At 49.4% G+C, this 15,589-nt stretch overlaps 1 protein-coding gene across 1 annotated transcript in view; it reads right to left on the bottom strand.

Moving 5' to 3' along the window:
- HEG1 (heart development protein with EGF like domains 1) overlaps positions 1–15,589 on the bottom strand; it is an 87,376-nt gene that overhangs the window by 3,350 nt on the left and 68,437 nt on the right. Inside the window, exons 11-12 of the mRNA XM_082262207.1 lie at positions 6,682–6,769; positions 5,872–6,046 (exon numbers count right to left, since the gene is read on the bottom strand). Of these exons, the coding sequence (XP_082118333.1) occupies positions 5,872–6,046; positions 6,682–6,769 (263 nt within the window). The remainder of the gene's footprint in view (positions 1–5,871; positions 6,047–6,681; positions 6,770–15,589) is intronic.

Here is a 15,589-nt window from a genome sequence, read left to right as displayed (position 1 = left end):
AGAGTAACTGTGCTAGGGATTTTTTTTTTTTTTGGGTGGAGGGGGTGCTGTGGTGTGGAATGAGAAGATGTGAGCTTAGAATGCAGATTAGCACTTGTTTTTTTATTTTTTTTTGGGGGGGGGGGATTTTTGCTGACACATAATGCTAACATATCTTGGGGGGGGGGGGGGCAGCAATTTGGCATGTTCGTCCCAGGCTCTGGATGACCTTGTCCTGACACTGATCCCCCCACCCTCCCCCATTGCCCACCTACCACCCCCCAACCCCCCCCCCCAGTCTCAGCTCCAGACATCCCCCCCATCCCATATGTCTGACACCCTTTCCATCCCAGTTTACTCCCCTACTGACTATCCTGTCCCTATAATGTAACCTTCGCACTTCCTCTGCACTCCTTCATGGATACATAATACTCTCAGGGATGTTCTTAGAAATCACGGGGCCCCGTACAGCCTACCTGGCAGCGCCCCCCCCCCCCCCCCCAAAAAAAAAGAAAATGTTCAACACAATATTTTCACTAAAGATACACTAAAATTATTATTAGCGGAAACAAACATGCAGAGAAGCTGTGTGAATTAGTGCAGAGTTACAGGATGCAGAGAGAGGTTTGTATTATTATATCATCTGCTGATTGCAGTGTTTGCTTATATTATGTATATCATGTATATAATGTATTTTATGTATATCATGTATATATTGTATATTTTGTATATCGTGTATATCATGTATTTTATATCATGTATATCGTGTATATCATGTATATATTGTATATTATGTATATAATGTATTTTATGTATATCATGTATATTATGTATATTATGTATATTATGTATATCATGTATATCATGTATATTATGTATATTATGTATATCATGTATTTTATGTATATCATGTATATATTGTATATTTGTATATCATGTATATCATGTATATATTGTATATTATGTATATATTGTATATCATGTATATCATGTATATATTGTATATTATGTATATATTGTATATTATGTATATCATGTATATATTGTATATTTTGTATATCGTGTATATCATGTATTTTATATCATGTATATCGTGTATATCATGTATATATTGTATATTATGTATATAATGTATTTTATGTATATCATGTATATCATGTATATCATGTATATTATGTATATTATGTATATCATGTATATATTGTATATTTGTATATCATGTATATCATGTATATATTGTATATTTGTATATCATGTATATCATGTATATATTGTATATTATGTATATATTGTATATCATGTATATCATGTATATATTGTATATTATGTTTATTATGTATCGTTATCAACATCAAATAAACATTCATACAGTTCTAATAGAGAAGAACGGTGCCGCGCTATTCTAAAACAGACACGGAAATAAATAATTGTGCAAAGTACGAAATGAAATAAAATGATCCCGAATGATCGACAATAAATTAATAAATAAGCCAATATAAAAATTGTGAAAACTAAATTGGCGTAAAGTCAAGCAGATATTATAGTATAAAGTTCTCTGATAATCACAATCATCATCTATGTATGAAATATATACTTAACCGCTTCCCTACCGCTCGCCGCACATTTACTGCGGCAGGCTGGCTCTCCTGCGCGAACCAACGTAGCCCTACATCGGTCACGTGTGTGGTGCTCAGGGGCAATGTCGCAGTCCCGCTAAAAAAAAAAAAAACGCAAATCGCCGCCATTACTAGTAAAAAAATAAATAAATAAATAAAATTGACATAAATCTTTCCCGTAGTTTGTAGACGCGATAACTTTTGCGCAAACCAATTAAAATACGCTTATTAGGGTTTTCTTTTACCAAAAATATGTAGCAGAATACAAATTGGCCTAAAATTATGAAAAAAATTCATTTTTACATTTTTTTTTATTGGGAATGTCATATAGAAGAATGTGATAAATATTGTTTTTTTTTTTTTTTCAGAATTGTCGTTCTTTTTTCGTTTATAGCGCAAAAAATAAAAATCGCACAGGTCATCAAATACCACATAAAGAAATCTCTATTTGTGGGAAAAAAAGGACATCAATTGTATTTGGGTACAGCGTCGCACGACCGCGCAATTGTCAGTTAAAATAACGCAGTGCCGATCGCAAAAAATGGCCTGGTCATTAAGGGGGGTAAATCCTTCCGGTCCAGAAGTGGTTAATCATGTTTTTAGATTGTTATCATGTAATACATTTATTATTATTTTGCACTTTATGGATTTTTCGAGTGATTCGCTTCATCTAAAGCCCCCTTGGCCAATGTTTTTCTCTTTCTAATAAATTATTTTAGGACGCATTTTCATGGAAGTACAAGAAATTCCTGCATGCTGCATCTGATGCGCATTCACAAAACGCATTTCCTGATAGAATTCAATGGGAGCGCAGCTGAAACCGCATGAAAAGCGCACATACAATCACACTGCGGCCAAACTGCAGCACACTGATGTGAGGGCGCTATAAGGCCGGGACCTTAACATAAAGCGTGTTTTGTTATTTTGAAATTCCAACACTCCTGGCACAAAGATTATTCACATTTGTACATTGCGATTACATGTGATTACATGCGGCTGCATTCAGCTGTGGTCCCCCTTTACATTACACAACCCCCGCACCTCTGGCCTCCTTTACATTACACAGCCCCCGCACCTCTGGCCTCCTTTACATTACACAACCCCCGCACCTCTGGCCTCCTTTACATTACACAACCCCCGCACCTCTGGCCTCCTTTACATTACACAGCCCCCGCACCTCTGGCCCCCTTTACATTACACAGCCCCCGCACCTCTGGCCTCCTTTACATTACACAGCCCCCGCACCTCTGGCCTCCTTTACATTACACAACCCCCGCACCTCTGGCCTCCTTTACATTACACAGCCCCCTGTGATAGGATATTGATCTCTCTGCATATGCAGAAAGGGGAGATTTCAGCAGGGGGTGGATTCAGGCTGGGAGGGGAGATTTCAGCAGGGGGTGGATTAAGGCTGGGAGGGGAGATTTCAGCAGGGGGTAGATTCAGGCTGGGAGGGGAGATGTCAGCAGGGGGTGGATTCAGGCTGGGAGGGGAGATTTCAGACGGGGGTTGATTCAGGCTGGGAGGGGAGATTTTTAGCAGGGGGTGGATTCAGGCTGGGAGGGAAGATTTCAGCAGGGGGTGGATTCAGGCTGGGAGGGGAGATTTCAGCGGGGGGTGGATTAAGGCTGGGAGGGGAGATTTCAGCAGGGGGTGGATTCAGGCTGGGAGGGGAGATTTCAGCAGGGGGTGGATTCAGGCTGGGAGAGGAGATTTTTAGCAGGGGGTGGATTCAGGCTGGGAGGGAAGATTTCAGCAGGGGGTGGATTCAGGCTGGGAGGGGAGATTTCAGCAGGGGGTGGATTAAGGCTGGGAGGGGAGATTTCAGCAGGGGGTGGATTCAGGCTGGGAGGGGAGATTTTTAGCAGGGGGTGGATTCAGGCTGGGAGGGAAGATTTCAGCAGGGGGTGGATTCAGGCTGGGAGGGGAGATTTCAGCAGGGGGTGGATTCAGGCTGGGAGGGGAGATTTCAGCAGGGGGTGGATTCAGGCTGGGAGGGGAGATTTTAGCAGGGGGTGGATTCAGGCTGGGAGGGGAGATTTCAGCAGGGGGTGGATTCAGGCTGGGAGGGGAGATTTCAGCAGGGGGTGGATTCAGGCTGGGAGGGGAGATTTCAGCAGGGGGTGGATTCAGGCTGGGAGGGGAGATTTCAGCAGGGGGTGGATTCAGGCTGGAAGGGGAGATTTCAGCAGGGGGTGGATTCAGGCTGGGAGGGGAGATTTCAGCAGGGGGTGGATTAAGGCTGGGAGGGGAGATTTCAGCAGGGGGTAGATTCAGGCTGGGAGGGGAGATTTCAGCAGGGGGTGGATTCAGGCTGGGAGGGGAGATTTTTAGCAGGGGGTGGATTAAGGCTGGGAGGGGAGATTTCAGCAGGGGGTGGATTCAGGCTCGGAGGGGAGATTTCAGCAGGGGGTGGATTAAGGCTGGGAGGGGAGATTTCAGCAGGGGGTAGATTCAGGCTGGGAGGGGAGATTTCAGCAGGGGGTGGATTCAGGCTGGGAGGGGAGATTTCAGCAGGGGGTGGATTAAGGCTGGGAGGGGTGATTTCAGCAGGGGGTGGATTCAGGCTGGGAGGGGAGATTTCAGCAAGGGGTGGATTCAGGCTGGGAGGGGAGATTTCAGCAGGGGGTGGATTAAGGCTGGGAGGGGAGATTTCAGCAGGGGGTGGATTCAGGCTGGGAGGGGAGATTTTTAGCAGGGGGTGGATTCAAGCTGGGAGGGAAGATTTCAGCAGGGGGTGGATTCAGGCTGAGAGGGGAGATTTCAGCAGGGGGTGGATTCAGGCTGGGAGGGGAGATTTCAGCAGGGGGTGGATTCAGGCTGGGAGGGGAGATTTTTAGCAGGGGGTGGATTCAGGCTGGGAGGGAAGATTTCAGCAGGGGGTGGATTCAGGCTGGGAGGGGAGATTTCAGCAGGGGGTGGATTCAGGCTGGGAGGGGAGATTTCAGCAGGGGGTGGATTAAGGCTGGGAGGGGAGATTTCAGCAGGGGGTGGATTCAGGTTGGGAGGGGAGATTTTTAGCAGGGGGTGGATTCAGGCTGGGAGGGGAGATTTCAGCAGAGGTGGATCTGTGGATGACCTGCACCCAGCACTGCCCACACTATCCAAAATGAAGATACAGTTTACAGACTGTACACGAATGTTCATTTCCAGCTACTCATAGCACACTATACACTCAGTTGGGCCCCTGATGGTTGGCAGACCCCTGATGGGTGGTGGGCCCCTGATGGGTGGCAGACCCCTGATGGGTGGCAGACCCCTGATGAGTGGTGGGCCCCTGATTGGTGGCGGACCCCTGATAGGTGGGGGGCCCCTGATAGGTGGCAGGCCTCTGATAGGTGGGGGGCCCCTAATGGGTGGTGGACCCCTGATAGGTGGGGGGCCCCTTATGGGTGGTGGACCTCTGATAGGTGGGAGGCCCCTGATGGGTGGCAGACCCCTGATGGGTGGTGGGCCCCTGATGGGTGGCAGACCCCTGATGGGTGGCAGACCCCTGATGAGTGGCGGGCCCCTGATTGGTGGCGGACCCTTGATAGGTGGGGGGCCCCTGATAGGTGGCAGGCCTCTGATAGGTGGGGGGCCCCTAATGGGTGGTGGACCCCTGATAGGTGGGGGGCCCCTTATGGGTGGTGGACCTCTGATAGGTGGGAGGCCCCTGATGGGTGGCAGACCCCTGATGGGTGGTGGGCCCCTGATGGGTGGCAGACCCCTGATGGGTGGCAGACCCCTGATGAGTGGCGGGCCCCTGATTGGTGGCGGACCCTTGATAGGTGGGGGGCCCCTGATAGGTGGCAGGCCTCTGATAGGTGGGGGGCCCCTAATGGGTGGTGGACCCCTGATAGGTGGGGGGCCCCTTATGGGTGGTGGACCTCTGATAGGTGGGAGGCCCCTGATGGGTGGCAGACCCCTGATAGGTGGGGGGGCCCCTGATGGGTGTCGGGCCCCTGATGGGTGGTGGACCCCTGATAGGTGGAGGGCCCCTGATGGGTGGCAGGCCCCTCATGGGGGTCGGGCCCCTGATAGGTGGTGGAGCCCTGATGGGTGGCGGGCCCCTGATGGGTGGCGGACCCCTGAGACATTTGCCACGGACTGTTCCATCTACTCCCTCCTGCTTCTCATATCGTACTTTAAATGCAGTTGTTGTGTTCCAGCGCCATCCCTCTTCTGGTTGTACAATGAACCATGAGTGGGAGGTTGCACAGAGGAGGATCCTATGACTGGAGGCTGCAGTGTGGCTGTGGATTTGCTCCTGAACCCTCCCGGGGGAATCCCTTACCGGGTAATAGACGTCGGTCATCTGCAGGAGGTTCTTGGTGCTCCCGTTCTCCTGCATTTCGATGGTCTCCCTCCCCCAATCAGAGGATCGCGGGGATTTGGGGTACTCGGCATACGGGGACATCTGGAAGTCGCCACTCTTGAAGATGAGTTTGCTGATGTCGTGTTTGCTCTTCCTGAAACGCAGAATTACATTGGATGAAATCTGTCCCATCCCCCACCCGATTCATCGTCAGGTCAGGAAAGTACTGACCCCCCCCCCCCCCCACCTCTACACTATTCACATTTCGGGGCTCCCAGCCCCCCCATGTGTCCCCTCTCTACATTATCCACATTCCGGGGGGCCCCCAGTCCCCCTCTACATTATCGACATTCTCCCCCTCCCCCTACCCCCGTGTATTGTCCCCCCTCTACATTATCTACATTCTGGGGCCCTCAGTCCCCCCTGTGTGTCCCCCCTCTACATTCTACATTATCCACATTCCGGGGGCCCTCAGCCCCCCCCAGGTGCCCCCCCTCTACACTATTCACATTCCGGGGCCCCAGCCCCCCCCATGTGTCCCACCTCTACATTATCCACATTCTGGGGCCCCCACCCTCCTCTCCCCCATGTGTCCCCCCCTCTACATTATCCACATTCTGGGGCCCCCAGCCCCCCCCATGTGTCCCCCCTCCCTCTACACTATCCACATGCCGGGGCCCCAGTCCCCCCTCTATATTATTCACATTCCGGGGCCCCCAGCCCCCATGTGTCCCCCCTCCCTCTACATTATCCACATTCCGAGGCCCCCAGGGAGCAAGAAATACGGACCTGCAGCAGGTGATGGCCAGAGCGATGCCCAGGATGAGGAGGAGCCCCCCGCCGGCCGCCGATATGATCACTGTGATCAGCTGGTACGCTGCAAAACAAAACACAAGAGGGCGTCACCCGAGTGCGGGAATCAGACGCAGGGGGTGGGTCTATGAATGACACAATGCTACAAAATAAGGAACAGCCAATAGGGACACAGCACTCTCTGAGATAAAAGAAAGGTGGGTGATGGTCTGAAGACCTAAAACGCCGGTGTCACTCCTTCAACCTCCTCTCTGTATTATGGAGATGAGGGGGAGGTGTTCTGTAGTCCTGTCCTGATTAAGGCTACATGCTGAAATGCGTAAGCGCTGTATTATTTTGCACCACGCCTGGATCAATAAACTCATTCATTGCGGAAGATCGAGCTGCCGGCTTTCTTTTATCTACAAATGTTCTGCAGTCCCATCCTGGGGTGACAACGCTGCTCCTCCATACATACAGTGCGGGGAGCGTTGTCACCTCAGGACAGGAAGGGTGTTACTGGCGGGATCACAGAGAAATGAAACGATACAAATATTACATTGGTGTTCCCGGGATCGGATACAATGTAACGTTCATTCCTGAGAATGTCAGCTGCAGATGTGTGATTGATGGTTGGGGGGGGGGGGAGCCGGTGATGTCACCGCCGATCACATGACTGCATCCTGCTTCTTCACCTTTAGAACATTGTACTAAAATGTGGGCGGAGCCTCTTTATCAGTAATGTATGTAATGGAGGGGGAGGGGGAGGGGGTAATAATGTTTTATGGCGTCTCATATAAATTCTGCTTATCGGAGATCTATTTATAGATGGAATGAGTCACCAATCCCGCGCTGGGCAAAGATCTCCGAGCGCTACAGACGCAGAATGTTCCGGATAATATAATCGCTGCGTCCGCCAACCGCGCCCCGAACACCCCCAAACACATCAATACTCACCCCTCCCCCACCACATCAATACACACCCCTCCCCCACCACATAAATACACCCCCCCCCCCAACATCATTATTTATTTTTTTTAAAACATTTTCGGAGCCCCCTGGGGGGGGCTTTGGTGGGATAACGGGGATCTAAACAGATTTCTGAGACAGAGAAAGGAGATTGATGACACAGGCCTCAGCAGAACAGCATGAATGGACAGGAGGAGTGCTGTACAGAGGCTTCCTGTTCATTCACAAACTGAAGCATAGCAAACACCGATTACTATGTCTCAGATATGAATGAAAACCAACCACTGACTCTACTCATTCAGACAAGAAAGGGGCCGATAAATGACATATTATCTAGATCTTTCCCCACTCTCCATCCTGACTGTGACGGTAAGAAAGGCTTTAACTATTGTTTGTGTATTGAGATGTGTATTCCATGTACTTGTCTGTGAGAGAGATAATGACCTTACATTGTTCTGTCCAGATGGCCAGATAATTAGTTTAGGTTAATTCTGTTCCTGTATACACTTTCATCTGCATATGATAATGTAATCAGGCAGAGGGGAGGGATTGTGTACACTGCATGGGAGTGTAAAACTCTGTTTTCATTGGATTGTGGTCTGTTCTCAACAAGGTCCACCTGGGCGGTAACCTTGTGGGGGGAAAACTGTATAAAAGAGCAGCTGTACCATTAAAGTTTGAGTCATACTTCACCCTCAATCTAGAGTCCTGTCTCTCATTGGGGGAATCTGCTACAAGGGATTGTTATGCTCTTTATACTCCCTTGAATAATCACTAAGCTCTTGTAAGAGCTTGTTCCTGTTCCTGCTTCACTCTCTGGGGAAAGAGAGGTTCACCCACTGGAACCTGGAGCCTTGTTGTAGGTCCAGGGTGGGTAGGGGATGGTGAGACCCCAACCAAGCTGCGGTGGTTCGTGGGGTTTGTGGTTGTTATGGTGTCTGGTGGAGTGCTTGGAGCCCTCGGGAAGCACTAGGAGCATCTGTCAACGGAGGTACCCAGTCGGGGTGTCGGTTGATCTGTTACACTGACACATCCCCCACAGCATCCAGCAGGAAAGGAGAGGGGGGAACACAGCAGTGCTGCAGGGGAGGAGGGGGGGGCGGGGGTCTGCACACAGGGGCCCGAAGACAGCACAAGGAGGGGGGGACCAGAAAGGAGGACAGGGGTGGCATATAGAGGGGAGGGAGGACAGGGGTGGGATATAGAGGGGAGAGAGGACAGGGGTGGGATATAGAGGGAAGAGAGGACAGGGTGGGATATAGAGGGGAGGGAGGACAGGGGTGGCATATAGAGGGGAGGGAGGACAGGGGTGGCATATAGAGGGGAGAGAGGACAGGGGTGGCATATAGAGGGGAGGGAGGACAGGGGTGGCATATAGAGGGAAGAGAGGACAGGGGTGGCATATAGAGGGGAGGGAGGACAGGGGTGGGATATAGAGGGGAGGGAGGACAGGGGTGGCATATAGAGGGAAGAGAGGACAGGGTGGGATATAGAGGGGAGGGAGGACAGGGGTGGCATATAGAGGGAAGAGAGGACAGGGTGGGATATAGAGGGGAGGGAGGACAGGGGTGGCATATAGAGGGGAGGGAGGACAGGGGTGGCATATAGAGGGAAGAGAGGACAGGGTGGGATATAGAGGGGAGGGAGGACAGGGGTGGCATATAGAGGGAAGAGAGGACAGGGTGGGATATAGAGGGGAGGGAGGACAGGGGTGGCATATAGAGGGAAGAGAGGACAGGGTGGGATATAGAGGGGAGGGAGGACAGGGGTGGCATATAGAGGGGAGAGAGGACAGGGGTGGCATATAGAGGGAAGAGAGGACAGGGGTGGGATATAGAGGGGAGAGAGGACAGGGGTGGGATATAGAGGGGAGAGAGGACAGGGGTGGGATATAGAGGGGAGGGAGGACAGGGGTGGGATATAGAGGGGAGAGAGGACAGGGGTGGCATATAGAGGGGAGAGAGGACAGGGGTGGCATATAGAGGGAAGAGAGGACAGGGGTGGGATATAGAGAGGAGAGAGGACAGGGGTGGCATATGGAGGGGAGGGAGGACAAGGGGGGAATATAGAGGGGAGAGAGGACAGGGGTGGGATATAGAGGGGAGAGAGGACAGGGGTGGCATATAGAGGGGAGAGACGACAGGGGTGGCATATAGAGGGGAGAGAGGACAGGGGTGGCATATAGAGGGGAGAGAGGACAGGGGTGGGATATAGAGGGGAGAGAGGACAGGGGTGGCATATAGAGGGGAGAGAGGACAGGGGTGGCATATAGAGGGGAGAGAGGACAGGGGTGGGATATAGAGAGGAGAGAGGACAAGGGTGGCATATAGAGGGGAGAGAGGACAGGGGTGGGATATAGAGAGGAGAGAGGACAAGGGTGGCATATGGAGGGGAGGGAGGAAGGGTGGCATATAGAGGGGAGAGAGGACAGGGGTGGCATATAGAGGGGAGAGGGGGAGTTTTGCAATGCATCATGGGACTTGTAGTTCCACAACAACCAGAGGGCAGAAGTTTGCCTGCCTGCTCTCACAGGGGTGGCATATAGAGGGGAGGGAGGACAGGGGTGGCATATAGAGGGAAGAGAGGACAGGGCTGGCATATAGAGGGGAGAGAGGACAGGGGTGGCATATAGAGGGGAGGGAGGACAGGAGTGACATATAGAGAGGAGAGAGGACAGGGGTGGCATATAGAGGGGAGAGAGGACAGGGGTGGCATATAGAGGGGAGAGAGGACACGGGTGGCATATAGAGGGGAGAGAGGACAGGGGTGGCATATAGAGAGGAGAGAGGACAGGGGTGGTATATAGAGGGGAGAGAGGACAGGGGTGGCATATAGAGAGAAGAGAGGACAGGGGTGGCATATAGAGGGGAGAGAGGACAGGAGTGACATATAGAGAGGAGAGAGGACAGGGGTGGCATATAGAGGGGAGAGAGGACAGGGGTGGCATATAGAGGGGAGAGAGGACAGGAGTGGCATATAGAGGGGAGAGAGGACAGGGGTGGCATATAGAGGGGAGAGAGGACAGGGGTGGCATATAGAGAGGAGAGAGGACAGGGGTGGCATATAGAGGAGAGAGGACAGGGGTGGCATATAGAGGGGAGAGAGGTCAGGGGTGGTATATAGAGGGGAGAGAGATCAGGGGTGGCATATAGAGAGGAGAGAGGGCAGTGGTGGCATATAGAGGGGAGAGAGGACAGGGGTGGCATATAGAGGAGAGAGGACAGGGGTGGCATATAGAGAGGAGAGAGGACAGGGGTGGTATATAGAGAGGAGAGAGGACAGGGGTGGTATATAGAGGGGAGAGAGGTCAGGGGTGGCATATAGAGAGGAGAGAGGGCAGTGGTGGCATATAGAGGGGAGAGAGGACAGGGGTGGCATATAGAGGAGAGAGGACAGGGGTGGCATATAGAGAGGAGAGAGGACAGGGGTGGTATATAGAGGGGAGAGAGGTCAGGGGTGGCATAAAGAGGGGAGAGAGGACAGGGGTGGCATATAGAGGAGAGAGGACAGGGGTGGCATATAGAGAGGAGAGAGGACAGGGGTGGCATATAGAGAGGAGAGAGGACAGTGGTGGCATATAGAGGGGAGAGAGGACAGGGGTGGCATATAGAGGAGAGAGGACAGGGGTGGCATATAGAGAGGAGAGAGGACAGGGGTGGCATATAGAGGAGAGAGGACAGGGGTGGCATATAGAGGGGAGAGGACAGGGGTGGCATATAGAGAGGAGAGAGGACAGGGGTGGCATATAGAGGGGAGAGAGGACAGGGGTGGCATATAGAGGAGAGAGGACAGGGGTGGCATATAGAGGAGAGGGGACAGGGGTGGCATATAGAGAGGAGAGAGGACAGGGGTGGCATATAGAGAGGAGAGAGGACAGGGGTGGTATATAGAGGGGAGAGAGGTCAGGGGTGGCATAAAGAGGGGAGAGAGGACAGTGGTGGCATAAAGAGAAGAGGGGGGAGAGGTCAGGGGTGGCATATAGAGGATAAAGGACAGGGGTGGTATATAGAGGGGAGAGGTCAGGGGTGGCATATAGAGGAGAGAGGACAGGGGTGGTATATAGAGGGGAGAGGACAGGGGTGGTATATAGAGGGGAGAGGTCAGGGGTGGTATATAGAGGGGAGAGGACAGGGGTGGTATATAGAGGGGAGAGGTCAGGGGTGGTATATAGAGGGGAGAGGACAGGGGTGGTATATAGAGGGGAGAGAGGTCAGGGGTGGTATATAGAGGGGAGAGGTCAGGGGTGGTATATAGAGGAACCGATCCGTCTATATTCTTCTTGCAGCTGCTGAAAGCCTGCGGGAAGGAGAGGAGGAGAAGCGGGCATTCAGCGGCTACTTAGAGGATCCGGTTCCTCTACATGCGCCGCCCTTCTATCTAGGTGCATAGGGGTGCGCGGGGCCGGGGTGCAATCAGGACCCCTGTGCCCCCTGTACATACGCCCCTGAGGACACTAACTGCATGGAGTTTGCATGTTCTTCCTGTGCTTGACATATGTAGTTGGTAAGGTTGAATAAAGACACGAGTCCATCCTGAGTGGGTGAGTGAGGCTCCTCCCATGCTGGTCGGTTATCCGGCTTCCTGTTTAAACTGATCCTAGTATGTGAGATGGGGACCCTAGATTGCAAGCTCCTGAGGTCAGGGACTGATCATACAGGGTGTAAATTATCAGAGCCATTTAAATGCCTGTAATAACTAATAATTGTAAACAAAAAATGAAGGGGGGGGGGGTCACAAGAATGACTTTTTTTGGCAGTTGTCAGGGGTGGGCAGAACTCTTCCCTCCAGCTGTTGCAGGACTACAAGTCCAACGTTCCTTGGCTATGTTTGTGGCTATCATAGTTTTGCAATGCCTTATGGGAGTTGTAGTTCCACAACAACCAGCAGGCGGAGGTTTGCCTGCACTCTAGGAGTCAGTCCTGAGTGTTCGGCTGGAGGTTCTCTTTAACACTGATACAATCATTTGTCCTGCATTACTCGATGTGTCCACAGGGTGTCACTGTTGCTGCAGAACTGGGAGAGGTTTGGCTGGGGAAGTTTATTTTCAGGAATTACATCTGAGAATTCTGAACTCCACCCAGAATCCTTCATTCCAATGAGCTGTGTGAGACCCCATAAGTGATGTCGGGGGTATATTTCATATGTGGGCAGAGTTGTGGATCTGTATTTGGGGACTGTCCAGCATTAGATGGTCCTGGGGTCCCTCTGGGGTCCCTATCTGAGGGGTCCGCTGTGATGGTGCCGCGCTCTGCCCTGGCTGTGTACTCCACCCTCTCTCTGGGGACCCAGAAAAGGAGAACAAATTGCAGCCAATGGCCGGACTGACCAATCAGATTTCTTCCCCCAAAATTAAAGGCGACACCCACAATTCTCTTCTCATTTTCTTTTCTCCAGTTCTGAAATTTTGTGATAAACTCAGAGAGCAGAGAGACAGAACCGGACCCCCGGGGGGATTATTGAGGGGAGGGGGGTTCAGTGCACAGGACCGGACCCCCGGGGGGATTATTGGGGGGTTCAGTGCACAAGACCGGACCTGAGGGGGGATTATTGAGGGGGGTTCAGTGCATAGAGGACAGAGGGGACCAGAATGGGGGTACAGATATGACAAGTCTGGGTCAACCTTCCAACAATTCACAAAGTAGAAATATGGGGGCGCCACCAACATTTACACTTGTGTCAGGGTAGCATCAGAATCCCAGCAATTCCAGTGTCCAGATAGTAGCACATATCCAATACAGAACCACAAGTCCCAGCAGTCCCAGTGTCTGAATAGCAGCCAATATAGAACTACAAGTCCCAGCAGTTAGAAGCTGCTTCTTTAAATCTCCTTCTAGTCTCCTGCATGCCCCCCCCCCCCCCTACACTTCTATAACTCAGCATTGCTGTCCATTATATTGCTGGTAGTTCAGGAGGAGCGCATTGTATAGTGGGGTCAGGACTTCTCCGGGGTTCAGGATCTCTGTAGATGAAGGATTCCCTCATAGGAACCCTTATTGTGAATCAGTGAGGTGATCCAAAAGATCAATGATAAAAACCTTCATAGGGAGTGCAGTGACCCCACTAATGGGAAGACTCGTCCCGCAGGCTGACACTTCATTCTGCCCATTCACAGAAACTCTCACTGGAAGAATTACTATAAATAAATTACTAAAATGCATTTCTGTTTTCTGTGATTGCTCTTCAGATTGAGATAATGAGATTTTATCTGCTGATACACTCTGATACAATCTGATACAGTCTGATACAATCTGATACAATCTGATACAGTCCGATACAATCTGATACAATCTGATACAGTCCGATACAATCTGATACAGTCTGATACAATCTGATACAATCTTATACAATCTGATACAGTCTGATACAATCTGATACAATCTGATACAGTCCGATACAATCTGATACAGTCTGATACAATCTGATACAATCTTATACAATCTGATACACTCTGATACAGTCTGATACAATCTGATACAATCTTATACAATCTGATACAATCTGATACAATCTGATACACTCTGATCCAATCTGATACACTCTGATACAATCTGATACAATCTGATACACTCTGATACAATCTGATACACTATGATACAATCTGATACACTCTGATACAATCTGATACAATCTGATACACTCTGATACAATCTGATACACTCTGATACAATCTGATACACTCTGATACAATCTGATACAATCTGATACACTCTGATACAATCTGATACAGTCTGATACAGTCTGATACAACCTGATACAATCTGATACAATCTGATACAGTCTGATACAATCTGATACAGTCTGATACACTCTGATACAATCTGATACAATCTGATACAATCTGATACAGTCTGATACAATCTGATACACTCTGATACAGTCTGATACACTCTGATACAATCTGATACAATCTGATACAATCTGATACAGTCTGATACAATCTGATACAGTCTGATACAATCTGATACAATCTGATACACTCTGATACACTCTGATACAATCTGATACACTCTGATACAATCTGATACACTCTGATACAATCTGATACAATCTGATACACTCTGATACAATCTGATACACTCTGATACAATCTGATACAATCTGATACACTCTGATACAATCTGATGCAATCTGATACAATCTGATACACTCTGATACAACCTGATACAGTCTGATACAACCTGATACAATCTGATACAGTCTGATACAATCTGATACAATCTGATACAATCTGATACAGTCTGATACACTCTGATACAATCTGATACAATCTGATACAATCTGATACAATCTGATACAGTCTGATACACTCTGATACAATCTGATACAATCTGATACAATCTGATACAGTCTGATACAATCTGATACACTCTGATACAGTCTGATACACTCTGATACAATCTGATACAATCTGATACAATCTGATACAGTCTGATACAATCTGATACAGTCTGATACAATCTGATACAATCTTATACAATCTGATACACTCTGATACAGTCTGATACAATCTGATACAATCTTATACAATCTGATACAATCTGATACAATCTGATACACTCTGATCCAATCTGATACACTCTGATACAATCTGATACAATCTGATACACTCTGATACAATCTGATACACTATGATACAATCTGATACACTCTGATACAATCTGATACAATCTGATACACTCTGATACAATCTGATACACTCTGATACAATCTGATACACTCTGATACAATCTGATACAATCTGATACACTCTGATACAATCTGATACAGTCTGATACAGTCTGATACAACCTGATACAATCTGATACAATCTGATACAGTCTGATACAATCTGATACAGTCTGATACACTCTGATACAATCTGATACAATCTGATACAATCTGATACAGTCTGATACAATCTGATACACTCTGATACAGTCTGATACACTCTGATACA

Source organism: Pelophylax lessonae (genome assembly GCF_965119305.1).
Source record: "Pelophylax lessonae genome assembly, chromosome: 6".
Lineage (NCBI taxonomy): Eukaryota > Metazoa > Chordata > Amphibia > Anura > Ranidae > Pelophylax > Pelophylax lessonae.
This window is presented reverse-complemented; position numbering and strand designations above follow the sequence as displayed.